The sequence below is a fragment of the Urocampus carinirostris genome, chromosome 8 (assembly GCF_059441175.1).
Source record: "Urocampus carinirostris isolate Australia breed hairy pipefish chromosome 8, RoL_Ucar_1.0, whole genome shotgun sequence".
In the NCBI taxonomy this organism is placed as follows: Eukaryota; Metazoa; Chordata; class Actinopteri; order Syngnathiformes; family Syngnathidae; genus Urocampus; species Urocampus carinirostris.
The window spans coordinates 26,802,623-26,818,152 of record NC_142356.1 but is presented as its reverse complement, the minus strand read 5'-3'; the positions used below and the strand labels follow the sequence as shown (position 1 = coordinate 26,818,152).

At 41.0% G+C, this 15,530-nt stretch overlaps 1 protein-coding gene across 1 annotated transcript in view; it reads left to right on the top strand.

The window, feature by feature from the left end:
- LOC148361471 (slit homolog 1 protein-like) overlaps positions 1-15,530 on the top strand; it is a 63,658-nt gene that overhangs the window by 27,965 nt on the left and 20,163 nt on the right. The window contains exons 15-29 of the mRNA XM_088342159.1: positions 636-659; positions 827-971; positions 1,174-1,248; positions 3,807-3,950; positions 4,049-4,192; positions 5,841-6,007; positions 6,129-6,267; positions 6,336-6,404; positions 7,037-7,108; positions 7,206-7,277; positions 7,400-7,471; positions 8,587-8,750; positions 10,792-10,922; positions 11,869-11,963; positions 13,713-13,852. Of these exons, the coding sequence (XP_088198285.1) occupies positions 636-659; positions 827-971; positions 1,174-1,248; positions 3,807-3,950; positions 4,049-4,192; positions 5,841-6,007; positions 6,129-6,267; positions 6,336-6,404; positions 7,037-7,108; positions 7,206-7,277; positions 7,400-7,471; positions 8,587-8,750; positions 10,792-10,922; positions 11,869-11,963; positions 13,713-13,852 (1,653 nt within the window). The remainder of the gene's footprint in view (positions 1-635; positions 660-826; positions 972-1,173; positions 1,249-3,806; positions 3,951-4,048; positions 4,193-5,840; positions 6,008-6,128; positions 6,268-6,335; positions 6,405-7,036; positions 7,109-7,205; positions 7,278-7,399; positions 7,472-8,586; positions 8,751-10,791; positions 10,923-11,868; positions 11,964-13,712; positions 13,853-15,530) is intronic.

Below are 15,530 nucleotides of genomic sequence, written 5' to 3'. Positions count from 1 at the left end.
TTAGCTACACCGCTTATCCTCAGTAGGGTCGCGGGGGTGCTGGAGCCCATCCCAGCAATCATATATATATATATATATATATATACACTATATACATTATATTAGTATATATCTATCTTTAAAAAAAGGACAGTGTGTAATATTTAGTGCCTCCTAGTGGTACAAAAAAACTTTCATACAGTAAAAAGAAAAACATAGATGGAATACTCGGCAAAAATACATGAACTATCATACCAATGTTAAATATTATGATAATTTCTAAAGAAAATGAGATCGCTCTCATATTGTTTTCCTCATTATGTATTTCAAATAAACAAAATACTACACCATCATTTGCTGTTAATTATTAGCAAATTGTTACATGAACTTACAATGTACACATAATTGATACTGGTTGAAATAAATATTTATTATTACACCATAAATTTTGGGAGGAGTGATCAGAATGAAGTATATGCATTGCTTGTTGAATTTGTATTTTAATGTCGCCGTTATCATGCATATTCAATTTCAGAGTTGTCCAAAGTATTCAGTGCTGGTCAAAGCCTTAATCACATGCTAAAAGATCATTGTTTTTACCTTCAGTTGACTATTCCACCCATACCTGTTTACTTCTCTTTCTTTTCTTATTTTAGCTAAAGAGCAGTACCACATTCCAGGTGCGTAGTTGTAGTCCATGAAAAGTACTAACCACGCCCGCAAACATGTGTACAGTATGTAGACTGCCATGTTATGCCTCATTGCGGTACTACATGGAAGAGTATACTGTACTGTATACAATAAACCACAATCTGCTGTAGCCGTATGTGATTGGGTGTGTTGCAAGGGTCCGAGGACCGCCGTTCGAGTTCCGGATGCAACAGCAAACCGTCGTGTCCAAGCAAGTGTCGCTGCGAGGCCAACGTGGTGGACTGCTCCAACCTGAGATTCACCAAGTTCCCTCAACACCTCCCCCCCACCACTGAAGAGCTGTATGGCACACTCATGCACATACACTTTACATGTATCCGTGTTGACATGTGTGTCGTGCCACATGAATGCACAGCCGCTGGACATCCCAACTGCCTGCTCTGTTGTTTTTCTTGTCATGTTTCTGGGGCTTTTGGGCTCCCTTGGCAATGACCTTGACGATGATGATGATTACGATGATGACGTTGGTGCTCGACATCACAGACGTCTCAACAACAATGACCTCTCCCTGCTGGAGGCCACGGGTGCCTTCAAGGGCCTCTCGCAGCTCAAAAAAATGTAGGTCAGGCCTTGGTGACCACACACACACACACACACGTACACACGTACATGTAAACGCACACATCCATGTTTTCACGAATCAGATCCCTAAAGGCTGCCTTACTCAAAGGCTAACAAACATCCTACGGTTTTTACTGATGAAATTTCAGACAGTAAATATCAATTTGGTGAATAGAAAATACATATTTTTGGGTGGATATTTAAAAACATATTTTTGAAATGAATCAATATTGAATGCATAGTTCAAAACATGCACAAATGTATACTATTTTTAAGATTCATTGTCCGATTGGGTTAACTTAATTACTCTTAAAAATAAAAATATGAATGCAAAAGTATTTTGATATCTTAAATATTACATTAAATATAATAACAATATTGAACAAATCATAGCACAGTTTTATTACTAAAATACATTTGAACATAGGAATACATGTTCTTGAGTTGTTGCAAGTGTTTTAGTCTTTAAACTATTATCTAGGTGTGGCAGATTTGACTTTTATTTGAACTTGTAATTCAGTTAGTTCAGACTCAGTCTATTCTGGGTTTTTATTTTAAATCAATTTAGGAGATCCTAATCCGGTTCCTTTATTTAAGTAAGACATTTTTTTTAAGATTACAAAGTAACAACATCTACCTGTATATTTATTCAAACTTTTGCATCCTAAAATCAAAACGGAGCTGTGTAAGCATATTTGTAATGGATTAAAAGAACCTTCATCCCCCTACCCGCTTTGCAAACTATCTCCTAATCTATGTATGTTTACATTTTTGTAACGGTTGCCCATTGCTCCTAATTGGCCCCCCACGTTTTGCGCCAGCTGCGGCTCGTTGACTGATTGGCTTCCCTCCTATTTAAGCTCAGTGCTTTCACTCACCGTTTGTTAGTCCGTCAACAAACCGCTGCACCCACAAGACGTGTGTTTTGACTCTGTCCGGTATCCTGCTTGTGTATCCTGTCCGGTATCGATCCTGTATATCTCGCCCTGTTTGATATCGGTCTCCAGTCTTCAGTGTCTGGTATCAATCCCGTCTGTCTCGCCCTGTCTGATACCTTGCTACAATCTCCCTGTATCGGGTATCGTCCCTGTCTATCTCGTCCTGTTTGATATCCTACTCCAGTCTCCAGTGTCTGGTATCAATCCTGTCTGTCTCGTCCTGTTTGATATCTGTCTCCAGTCTCTTGTATCTGATATCAATCCTGTTTGTCCCGCCCTGTCCGGTATTGACCCCAACTGTCCTGTATCTGCTCGTGTAACTGGTATCGATCTCGTCAGCCTCTGGCTTCCTGTTGTTCCACGCCAGACTTCTGCCTCACTTCTTCCTCTCAGCGATCGCTGAATCACTGGCGTTTGGGTTAACGTGCATGACTGCCCCATTCCCGTAAAATAAAGCTTGTGTGAGAAACATTACGCATCTGGGTCCTCCTCAAGTTCTGGTTCTGACAATTTTGGAGGCGGGCTTGGAAGTTTTAACCAGTGAAAAATGAATGACAGTAATATAGTACAATGATAGTCATTATGTTGGTGTGTGATACATTTATAGTTTTGACACTCAAATAAGGAGAGAAGACAGCAATGGATTTTGAACTTGCAAAGAACCTATGACAAAGCAATTCTAACCTGTTCTAAACACCGTCCCCAAGCCCTTTCTTATTATTTAAATCTTCTTTGTTACAAAAAGCAGATCCATCCTAAAGGGTGTGGAATTCATAAAACAGCACCATTGTTGGCTGATAGTGGCAATGATGTAAAATGTGCATAATCGTCAAAATAACAAACAAACGTGAGGAATGATAGTTAAAATAACGAACTGGCATCATATGCTCCTTTGGAGGTTCACAGTATTAAAAACACAATAAACGTATCATTTGGCAAGAGGAAGATTTTTTAAATAATAAATACTCCCAAAATAAAATGGATTTATTTAATTCTCATTTGAATTTGGATGATTGTTCAAAGAAAGAAAATGTAAAAAGAAATCAAATAAATATTGAATTTCCCCGTTTTGTTCTAATTCATGATGATGAAAAAAAATGTTTCTAAATTTGGAAACCTGTCACAAAAAGAGAGGGTAGAATGAGATTCGATCTGCAACCTCAGTGATTTTTTTTAAATCTAGGCTTAAAACACACTTGTGTTCTCTAGCTCATGAATGACCTCTATTTCATGTTGACAATATCTGTGTATAATTTCCTATTGTGACATCCATTGCAGCCTGGTCATCCTGGAAGGGGGATTACCTCATGTGCGGTCCCTTCTCAAAGTTCTTTTATTTTCCTCATGCTGAGGTTTTTGAGTTTTTCCTTATCCTCATGTAGGTTTTAGATCAGGGGATGGTGTAATAATTGTCTGTGGTTTGCAATAATCTGTGGTCTGTACAGCTCTTTGAGACTCCTTGTGATTAGTGGCTATACAAATAAACATGACTTGATGGAATATGACCAAGGATCACAACTCAATCACACTAAGTTCCTGAAGAAAAAAAGCAAAAATATATAACCTACAACTCTAATTTCAATCCACTTTCTAACAAAATGTTTTTCTTTAAATTAGAAACCTGAGCAACAATAAAATCTCTGCAATCGAGGAAGGTGCGTTTGAGGGCGCTTCCTCCGTGGCCGAGCTGCACTTGACCGCAAACAACCTGGAGATGGTGCGAGGGGGCATGTTCAGGGGGATGGATTCGCTACGCATGCTGTAAGACACACACACACACATAATAGTTGATGATCTCCTTTTTTTTCAATGAAATGAATGGGAAATCATGGTAACAACTAAACGGAATTTGCTTGCAGGATGTTGAGGAACAACAAGATCAGTTGCTTGCACAACAGCAGCTTCACGGGCCTCAGCAACGTTCGTCTGCTATCGCTCTACGACAACCAGTTGAGCACCATCCTGCCAGGGACTTTTGATGCGCTTCCCAACCTCTCCACATTGTTAGTGATAAACACATACGGACACTTACACACACACAACACATAAACCCTGGTTCACGCGCAGAATTTTGTTATTCTTTCCTAGTTGGGACACATAATGCATAAAGCGTCACCACAGATTGCGTAATCCTAATCTTAATCCCAACTCAAATCCAACTCAAACCCAAACTCTAAAACCAAGTCTAAACTCTAAAATCGGGTCACCAAGATGTCCTAATAATGACCCCTGGCTCTCAAGATGATGATGTCACGACCAGAACGGAATCAGGACCCAAATGCGTAGCGTTAACCACACGTTCATTGATAAACAGAGGAAGGGCAGTGCCCCCGATCCGGTGCACGCTGGACGCGGGAAGCAAGCCGCTCATGCAATCGGACCGTGATCCGAATACGGAAGTGGATCTTCGCAAGCGGGAGGTGGCGGTGTCAAGAACGGACAAACAGGTCGATAGCCGGGACAGGAGAGCAAACTACTCGGGATCAAAAACAGGTTGGAGCCAGAGACAAACGGGGAGATCAGGAACGGACAGGTGGAAAAACGGGTGCAAAATCGGGACAGGCGGGAGTCAGGGTCAAAATGCTTGCCTTGTAACAACAGAGGTTCGCTGACGGACTGACAACCAGAGAGTGACAGGACTGGGCTTAAAAAAGGACAGGGAACCAATCAGGTCGCCTGCAGCGGCTGGCGCCAAATGAGCGGGCACAGGTGACACTAATTGGTAATCATGACAGATAGTAAAATTGTCTGAAATGGGTTTAAGGAGGTAACATTTACAAATACTCACACATCCACGCATTAAACTGAAAAATCAGTTCTAAAAAGCACATAGAAGACTATAAACTAAGAGACTCAAAGTGACCAAACTGCACCATTACTCTTGTTTTTGCCCAGCCTTTTGTGAGGTTTTCTGTTTTTAAGTTCCCATACCAGCAAGATGGTGGAAAATTATGTCTGGTCCCTCTAGGTGAGCCTTATGTTATGTAAAATAAATGCAAAATTTCTCCAGCTAAGAGTGTTTTTTTAAATGGAATTTGGTTTTATAGTTTTTGTATTTTTGCAAAATTTTTAATCAATAAATCTGTTTTAATGAATTATCTTTTTTACCAATAGTGGGCGTTACATAATACACCCTTTTTTTCATTCGTTTCAATAATAAGTCTTGATATTATTCAAATTATAAGTTTAAATGATATATGAATTGTGTTTTTTTCCTGTGCTCGTACTCCGTTAACTCAATTCAGTTATACTGACTTATGGATTTTATTATCAAACCTCACTACGCTACAACAAGATTGCTTCTTAAAAAAAATCTCGCTATGAAATACTTTAGTTAATATTAGTTTTCCTTACCTAACAAGCCATGAGGTTCAGCTACCCAGTCGATCCTCTTTTTTGTTGTACCAAAGAAGTCATGGTATGATTCTGTGAACCGTATTACCCATAAAAATGTGAATTGTACCGGATAAAAGTCACAAAGCTAATTGTTAAAAAAATAATATTGTTTGTATAGTGTAAAATAATGTATATAATTATACTCAGTTTAAGATCATCGTTCCAACCTTCTAGTTTTAGCACCGGCCATTATAAACTTTCACTACAAAATTAGTTAATCGCAGAAATCTAACCAATCCTATTTCCTGGTCCAAGAAATCTGCTGGCCAACCCGTTCGACTGTGACTGCCGTCTTTCCTGGTTAGGCGCCTGGCTCAGGAGCAGGCGCATCGTGACGGGAAACCCACGTTGCCAAGGGCCCGCCTTCCTGCGCGAGATCCCACTGCAGGATGTAGCGGCGCCTGACTTCCGCTGCGAAGATGGTAGGCCACCAGGAGCGCTTTCGCTTCCTGTTCAACCCTTGTTGAGGGAATGTTTACTTCCTAAGCAGCGAAACATTCAATTCCACCTCTATTTATCGTGAACATTTGCTTTGTTTTTTAGGTTCTTCTTCAGAGTCCACCAGTTGCTCATTGGGCCCGCAATGTCCTAGTGGTTGCACATGCATAGACACGGTGGTGCGTTGCAGCAATAAGAATCTGCAGGCTCTACCTCGGGGGCTTCCTCCAAACCTTACTGAACTGTGAGCTCCTGACTCAACACAGGCTGCCTGAAAAGTAAAGAATAAATCATAAACTATTTTTATGGCAGATATCTGGATGGGAACCAGTTCACAAGAGTACCCGGTCAGCTCAGTAACTTCAAGAACCTTCAGCTCATGTGAGGAACACTATTCCTACTACCGGTTGACAACTCAAAACATCATTTTTCCTGCTTGTACAAACCTGTTCCTCCCTCATCTACTTCTTGTTTTTTTCTTCAACTTCCCATCAACACCATTTTGCATTTTTGTTATGGCATTTGCTCTTTTTTATACTTACATTCCCCAAGTTTTCTTCTTCCATCTCTTCATCCTGTCACTATGACTTCAAGTCCTCATATTTTACTTCTTATTCAGTTCTCTGAGTTCCTGGTCGAATTCCTCAACTTCTTGTCTTGTTTCTATTTTTGTTTATCATCACATACACTTGTACTTCCTGTCCACCTCTTCTACTTCCATGTTTAGGCCTCTAATTCCTTTTCACCTTCTCGTCAGTTTAACTCAGGGGTCATTGCAATGTGTTATAAAGTTGATACTATATCTTCTTGTATTTTATCCCTCTTATATTTTCCAGTTCACCTCCTCAACTTTCTGTTTGTATGATTTATTGTTTTTTCTTCTACTCCATATGAACTGAAGGGGCATCCAACTTTATTATAATACCCAGCAGAGGGTGCTATAGACTGTCAATTGAAACTCCTTTGTACCTCGGTAACACTTTCTCGTGTGTGACTGTGTGTCGAATGTGCAGAGATTTGAGCAACAACAAAATCAGCTCCCTCTCTGACGATTCCTTTGCAAACATGAGCCAACTCACCACCCTGTGCGTAAACACACATTCATACATAATCGATTTTGTTGTTTTGTTGTTCCAATTTACTAATATATTTTTCGTTTTGGTGTGTTTTTGTGGTCTGCTGGATCCTGAGTTACAATTCCTTACGCTGCATTCCTCCTCTGGCACTGAGAGGCCTGCGTTCACTGAGGCTACTGTCAGTACAATTGCACGAACACGACTTATACCAACACAAATAATAAAACACTGATATTGTTCTTGCAGACACACTATTTACTCACATGTCGAGAATGAGTGTGCATAATGCTTGTGTTTCAGATCGCTTCATGGTAACGACATCTCTGAACTGCAGCATGGAATCTTCAATGATGTCACATCACTCTCGCATCTGTATGTAGCTTAAATTGAATATGTACTTAAAATACTGCCGTATGAAACAACCCAGAGGCGGATGAGCTGGAATATGGCGATCCGATCGATAATCAGCATCCATGCGAAGAGTCAAACGCGCAACATGATTATGATCAATATCAAATTGGACCATGCCACACCTTAGCGGACCTTGGAGCCAAGGGGGAGGAAATGGTGTCACCACGGGAGGACGGAAGATGAGAGGGAGTTAAAAGCGTGGAAGACAATACTGAGATTAGCAAAGAAGTGTCAGGGAGAAATACTGGAGGCCAATTAATGAAAGTAGGGGGGAAGGTGGAAAGGAAGGAAAACAAATAATGGGGTGAGGGAATGTTGGAAATCCAGAAAGAAAAAAAGAAAAGAGATATAAAGGAGAAAATAAAACGGGAGCATGAGAGTCAGCAGAGAGGAAATACATAAAGAAAGGCAGAAAAATAAAAGAATATAGAATAACTAAATTACAAACCCACTAGGAGAATGGATGTAAAATAAATATAAAAGGAAGAAAACAAATTTCAATTAAAAAGAGTTTCAAGATAAAAACTCAAAAAGAAAGATGAAAAAAGGAGCATGAGGTAAAAGATTGTGGAGAAAAAAAGCAAAATAGGAAGAGGAAACGAAAGGCAGTTTAACATGATGAACATTGGAAAATGGGAGTAAGGAAAACTGGAGGAAAGGAAGAGTGAGCGAGGCAATGAAGAAGAGAAGAGAGGAGAAAAGAGGGGATGTATAAAGAATGAAAGAAAATAAAAGTTAAAAAAAGGGCTGACAAAAAAAGGAGAATACAGCGGATGGAAAGATAAATGACCAAAGGAAAGTTGAAATAACAAGGCCTGGGGAAAGGAAGAAAGGGGTAGAGAAGCAAGGAGAGAAATAAAGGAAGGAAGGATGCTGCGAAAGACGTAAAGAAGAGATGGATGGATGAATGAAGAGGAAAAGAGGAAGAAAGCAAGACGTTAGAAAAACAGTGCAAATAAAGCTGAAAGAGAGTAGGAAAGGATGTCATCCAAGAAGGGGAACAAAAACCCTGAGTTGACTGCAAGTTGATTGCGTGTCTGATTGTGTTGTCTCCTTTTGATGATGTCATCGACCAGCGCCATCGGCTCCAACCCGTTGTACTGCGACTGCCGCCTCCTGTGGCTGTCCGAATGGCTGAAGAACGGCTACAAGGAGCCCGGCATCGCACGCTGCAGTGGGCCTACCGGCATGGAGGGCAAACTCCTGCTTACCACGCCACCTGAACGTTTCTTATGCCAGGGTGAGAAGAGGCACCGAATGAACACACAGAAATAAAAACAGGGTAGTAATAAAAGCCCACAAAGAAAGATTTGTTTTATGGGTGGGCCATAGGGAGGCTGTCCCCCCTCCCCCACAAAGGGGTTATACCCCTCTACTGAAAGCCTGGCCTCAGTTTTTTTTTGTGGATAATAATAATTGTGACCCTCCCATGCATTTGATATGCCACCCTTGAGACTGGTGTATGGCGTCAGTTATTAGCAAAAGCGTGGATTAAGTTGGGCAACCGAATGTGTAAAATATGAGAAAATATATCAACAGAATACAAGATTGATTGATTGATATTTTTATTTTTTTCTTACTGTTCATCAGATACAAGGTTACAGTGAATTCAAAATCAACAGCAGTGATAAACAATTGACAAAACAGGAGGAAAAAAAAGATAATGGGAAAAAGCAGGAGCTTAATACAAGAAATGAGTATGTTTTGTAAAGATTAAGTGATCAAGTTGTAGTTTTCCCATTATTGTCAGAACCTGAACAGACGGAGGACCCAGACGCGTATCGTTCTCACACAAGCTTTATTTTACGGGAATGGCTCGGCTGAAGAAGTGAGACTGAGAAGTCAGAGGCAGACGAGATCGAGGCCGGACAGAATAGATGGGATCGATACAGGATACACGGTTAGATACCGGATGGGACTGACAGGATCGATACCGGATACTGGAGCAAGATACCGGACAGGACGAGACAAACGGGATAAATACCGGATACTGGAGAAAGATACTGGACAGGACTAGACAGGCGGGATCGATATCGGATACTGGAGATTGGAGCAAGATACCTGACAGAAGGAGACAGACGGTATCGATACCGAATACTGGAGATGGAAGCAAGATACAGGACAGGACGAGATAGGTGGGATCGATATAAGGTACTGGAGACGAGAGCAAGATACCGGACAGGACGAGACAAACGGAATCAATACCAAATGCCGGATACATGAGTAGGATACCGGACGGAGTCAAAACACAAGTCTTGCAACGGCAGAGGTTCGTTGACGGACTGACAAGGAGTGAATGAGAGCACTGAGTTTAAATAGGGGGGAAGCCAATCAGGCAACGAGCCGCAATTGGTGTAAAACGGGCGGGGCCAAATGAGGTCAATGGGCAACCGTGACAATTATAAAAATAATCAAAATACATTTTGTTAAATTTTAAAATACAACAAAATATGTTTTCAAGAATATATTAAAAGTTATTGTAAAAAAAACCCACAAGAATTAGAGATGTTAAAACCTCAAAATCAAGTACTAGTAGTCATGGATACCAGCTACTGAAAACCATGTACAGTTGCCCTCCCGCCACAAAAAATGTAATATTTTAAAACAATTAAATATAAAACGCAATAACGTGTTTTCCTTCGTATTGCATTCGAAAGAAATGTATTCTTTCTTAAATTTCTTGCGACTGATTGTTGGCCTTATAGGGGCAGCCGATATTAGTAATGACCTCCATTGTGAACACTGATACCTTAAAAGGGCACAGATATTGATACCTGATATCAATACTCACCCTTCTCTAATAAAAATGCCATTAAACCATTTATAGTTGGAGTTTTTGGACGGAATCTCGAGTGAGTGATTAGAAGGAGAAAGCAAGAGAAATATAGAAATGCAGTAACACTATAATGTGTTTTGGTTGTTTTCATAAAATATATATACAGTAAAGAAATTAAGTATTTGAACACCCTGCTATTTTGCTATTCCTCCCACTTAGAAATCATGGAGGGGTCTAAACTTTTCAGTACATGCATGTCCACTGTGAGAGAGATAAACTAAAAAGAAAAATAGCAGGGTGTTCAAATACTGATTTTCTTCACTGTATATTGCAAAAGATTTTGTGGGGGCAAAAATGTAAAACTTTGGGGTGAACGTACACACTTTCTTAGGAAAACAGCATTCAAGAAGGCGTTTTCTTCAAGAATGTATTAGCTAAGATCATTTTCAAATAATAATTGTGATTCCTCGTAGTCCTAGTGATGTTGTCATGTGTGTGTGCTCAGGTCCAGTTGAGACCAGCGTGGTGGCCAAGTGCAACCCCTGCGTGTCTTCACCTTGTCTCAATCAAGGCCTCTGCCAAGGCTTGATCTCGCACCCACAACCGTACCGTTGCACCTGCAAAGATGGATTCACGGTAAACATTTGCATGCTTTATGTGTGTTTTTTTTTCAGAAAACATGCAGCTCAGAATACTTCCTTTCTGTGCTGCCGTAGCCAACTCGCCTTGATGAAACTTTTATGCTGCATTTCTATCACTTTTGGTTCCTTGGTAGCAATTCACTTTCTGGTACGTTTCTGTCAGCAAATATGTGTTTAGGTTTTACTTATGATGTCCAAAAAGAAATCCTAATAACATTTCCTTACTCTCTCTAACAAGCTAACACAATTTTCCTCTTATTTTATCCAAAAATAACTATTTCTGTAAATCTCTCTCTCTCTCTCTATCTCTCTATCTCTCTCTTTCTCTCTCTCTCACTCCCTGACTGCCTCCCTCTTACTCTCTCTCTTTCTTCTCTCTCTCCTCTCCCTCTCTTTTTCTCTTTCTCTTTCTTTTTCTGAGTCCCTTTCACTTTCTCCTCCCTCTCTCTCACGCTGTCTCTGTTTCTTCCCTCTCCATTTCTCCCTCTACCTCTCTTTCTCTCTTTCTCTTTGTCTTTCTCCTTTTCCTTCTCTTTCTTTTTCTCTGTACCTCTGTTCCTCTGTCTTTCTCTTTCGCTCTCTCCCCGCCTCTCTCTCTCGCGCCATCTGTTTCTTCCCTCTCTCTCTCTTCCTCTCCCTCTGTCTTCTCTCTGTTTCTCTTTCTTTTTCTCCGTCCCTCTCTCTTTCACTTTCTTCCCCCTCTCTGTCATGCTCTCTCTTTGTTTCCTTCCTCTCCATCTCCCCCTCTCTCTCAATCTCTCTCCATCTCCCTCTTTTTCACTTTCTCTGAATCTCACCCTCATCTTCTCTCTCTCTCTCTCTCTCTCTCTCTCTCTCTCTCTCTCTCTCTCTCTCTCTCTCTCTCTCTCTCTCTCTCTCTCTCTCTCTCTCTCTCTCTCTCTCTCTCTCTCTCTCTCTCTCTCTCTCTCTCTCTCTCTCAGGGCCAACACTGTGAGACGCCAGTGGACGCATGTGTCAGTAATCCTTGCATCAACGGAGGAAATTGTCTCAGCGATGAGCAGACGGGTGGATTTAGGTACAAAAAAAACGTAATTAAAAGGAGGGAAAATTATTAAAGTCATTAATTTGCAAGAAAAAAACAAAAACGAAGTATTGTATACATTTGCTGAGAAAAAGAAATAGACAAAAATGTGATCTACACAAGTTGACAAAATTAATCCAATTACGAATTCAAATACTGCAATATTATTCTATACTATACCACTATCTACGATGAAAATGTACAGTATTTTCTTATCATAAGGCGCACAAAACTATAAGGGGCCTTTAAAAAATGTCTCCTTTGAGAAATATTTTTAATACACAAGACTTATCAGACTTTAAAGGGACAATGTTTATTTTTTAGTGCCTCCTAGTAATAAAAACTTTGTTCATTTAATTAAAAAAAATGATTTATAAAAAACCCAGCATGAGCCTCACCTAGAGGGAGCTGACTTGGTTGCTACGGGTAACCCTAAAAATCAAAAAAGGGGCAAACAATTTAAAAAAAAAAGAGCTTTTTGGTCACTTAGAATCTCCATGGTTCGTATTCTTCCTTGTGCTTTTTAGCTCTCATTTTCGGTTGCACTTTACAATAAAGAAACATCTAGTAAGCAAATAATACACATTGTCCCTTCAAGGCAAATGGAATTCAAACAAAAATTAGATTTACTTTTAAAAAAAAAAAAGTCAGAATGGAACAAAAAAAAGTATTTCATAGAATATAAATATTTGGTGGCAGCACGGCGGCGCAGTGGTTAGGGCGTGTGCGGCACAGTTCTAAGGTCTTGGAAACCTCCTGTGTGGGTTTAAATCCAGCTACCGGACTTACTGTGCAGAGTTAGTATGTTCTCCCCGTGCTTGCGTGGGTTTCCTCCAGGCACTCCGGTTTCCTCCCGCATTCCAAAGACATGCATTTCAGGTGGATTGGCCGGTCCAAATTGTCCCTAGGTGTGAATGAGCGAGCGAGTTGTCTGTCCCTGTGTTCCCTGCGATTGGCTGGCAACCAGTTCAGGGTGTCCCCTGCCCACTGCCCGATGATTGCTGGGATGGGCTCCAGCACCCCCGCAACCCTACTGAGGATAAGCGGTGCAGCTAATGAGATGAGATGAGATAAATATTTGGAACTCCGGCTTGAAGGACCAAATGTTAAGTTTAAAGTTTAGTAGAGACTCAAAATAGGGAGATACTATACATTATGGGATTTTGTTCATCCCTAAGCCTTCTCTTTTTATGAAATCTTCAAGTTTAGAAAAGCATATCAGCCTTACGGCGTGTGGAAATTAATGAACAGCAGCACGATCAGCGTATAGCAACAATGATGTCAAATCAACAAACAATAGAGCGCAATAATAGTCAAAACAAGGAACTGGTATCCTATGAAATCTCCTTCGCAATGAAATGCCGATATTAAAACAACAATAACTAAAATGAAAACATTTCCACAAAAAATAGATGTATGTAGAAGCTTTTAGTTGTGATTATGCATTTTCGATTACCGTACTTCCTGTCTATGAGGTGCTCCAGATTATAAAGAATTTTTTATGCACCCAATACTCTGTAAAATACAGTATTTATTTGATGATACTTCATTTTATTTTACGTAGCGTAAGTTCTTCGAGGTGAGTTGTGTTCTTCGCACGTGTTATGAAGTGCTAAACGTGTGGTGTCACAGTTTTGACAGGTCACCAGCTAATGAGTCTCGCTTATCTTGCAATTAATGAGCTAACACAAATTTCCTCAAACACCTTGTTTTTTTCTTTCCTTGCTGTTTGTCTTCGATTAGTTGCGCATGCGCGCCAGGTTTTCACGGCGTTTACTGCGAGGTCAACGCCGACGACTGCCAGGACCACGGATGCGAGAGTGGCGCTACTTGTGTGGACGGCGTGGGCAACTACACCTGCTTGTGCCCCCCCGAACGAGACGGTATACCGGGTGTCCTGCTAGCAGTGTTGGGAATAACATGTTACTAAGGAACATGTTCCTGGAACGCAATTACCTTTCTCAGTAACGAGTACAGTAACGCGTTATTCGTAAAATTTTGTAACTCAACTGCCGTTACAAGATGGTGCCTCCCTCCACTACTTTTTGAAAGCAGATCATGAGTTGTATTGTCTTCTGTTCTTTGTCTATACATCCTTCGCTCACAAGCTACCATATAACCCTCCGCCAGCAACACAACTCTGAATACAACATTGAAGATTGTTAGGGAAAAAACTATATTACAAATGTAGCGTTTACCAAATTGTTCGAATTAGTTATCTGACTCCATTAACCAAACACAAACTTCATTCTCCTAACAATGCATGCTCGTTTCTTTCTTTAGGGAAAAATGTACAAGAGACAGGCATTTTCACACGGGGGCAGATTTAGTTTCTTAAAGTATTTAACTAAGTGAATTCCATCGAATTTAGCCGAATAACTGTCCAATTAGCCTCAATCTCATTCTCCGATCTGATCTTTCATCTCTCCTTTGGTCTTCTGTCTCTGAAGTTCTTTTTCACAAGCTGGGGCGTTGGCTCCTCCCCCATGGGGCGTGCTGACTCCTCACATGGCCTCCACCTAGTCGCCACCTCGACTGACTGGTGCGTCACGAAGGCCCCTCCCATGGGGCGAGTCAGGTGCCAGCTTCACCACCTCCTCGCAGAAAGGCGCCGCCACGTCTAAAAAACTCACACCAACAAAGCTTATCAGAACAAATTTTCCAAACAATGTCTGCTTTCAGCCCTTGTCCCCGTAATCAAAATATCAAAATTCCCCAGCCAAAACACTACACTTGGAATAGCGCGACCTGTCATCGAACTTCAGCCTCCTCTGTGAAAAAACTTCATTGCATTCAATAACTGTAATTTGTATAAAATTGTACAAAATCCCTTATAGTCAAACAAATAAAATATAAAATCCTTCAAGAAGGATTAATGTGTTTATAACTACTTACAAAATACAACTGTATACAGTTAGAGTCTCAAGTACGAGGATGCAGAATTTCTGCCCACTGAGAACGCGTAAGGTTTCACAACAAACTTCATTGCGAAAGTTGGGAAGTCAGGTATGGGAAAGCAAGCCCCAGCAATCCGGCGATCGCAGGGAAGGAGGAGTTAGGAGCTCACGGGATCGGAGCAAGGTCGGAAGGCGGGAACGAATTGAGTAGCCAGGATGGGCGATCGGCGCGTGGTCGATGGGCAGAAACAAGTCAAGTAGGCGGACGGGAGATCGGAGCGTCATCAAAGGAAGGGAAAAGGCATTGAGCCAGAGAAGCTAGAGGCAGACAAGCAGGATACAGGTAAGGACGGGACAGACGAGAGCCAGAGTAAAGTAGTGCTTGCCCTGCATGTGCAGAGGTTCACTGACAGACTGACAAGGAGTGAATGGAAGCCTTGAGTTTAAAGAGGAGGGGAACCAATCAGGCAACGAGCAGCAGCTGGCACCAAACGACGCGGCACGGGTCAGGGCAATGGGTAATCCTGACAGGTAGGCAGCGTGTGGGGACAGGCCATGGCTCATACAGGAACAATAAAAGGAATGAGGCAAACAAACCTGAGCATAGAATATACAGTAAAAGAGTGATGCATTTTTTTTCAGTACATTTATTTTGCAATACACC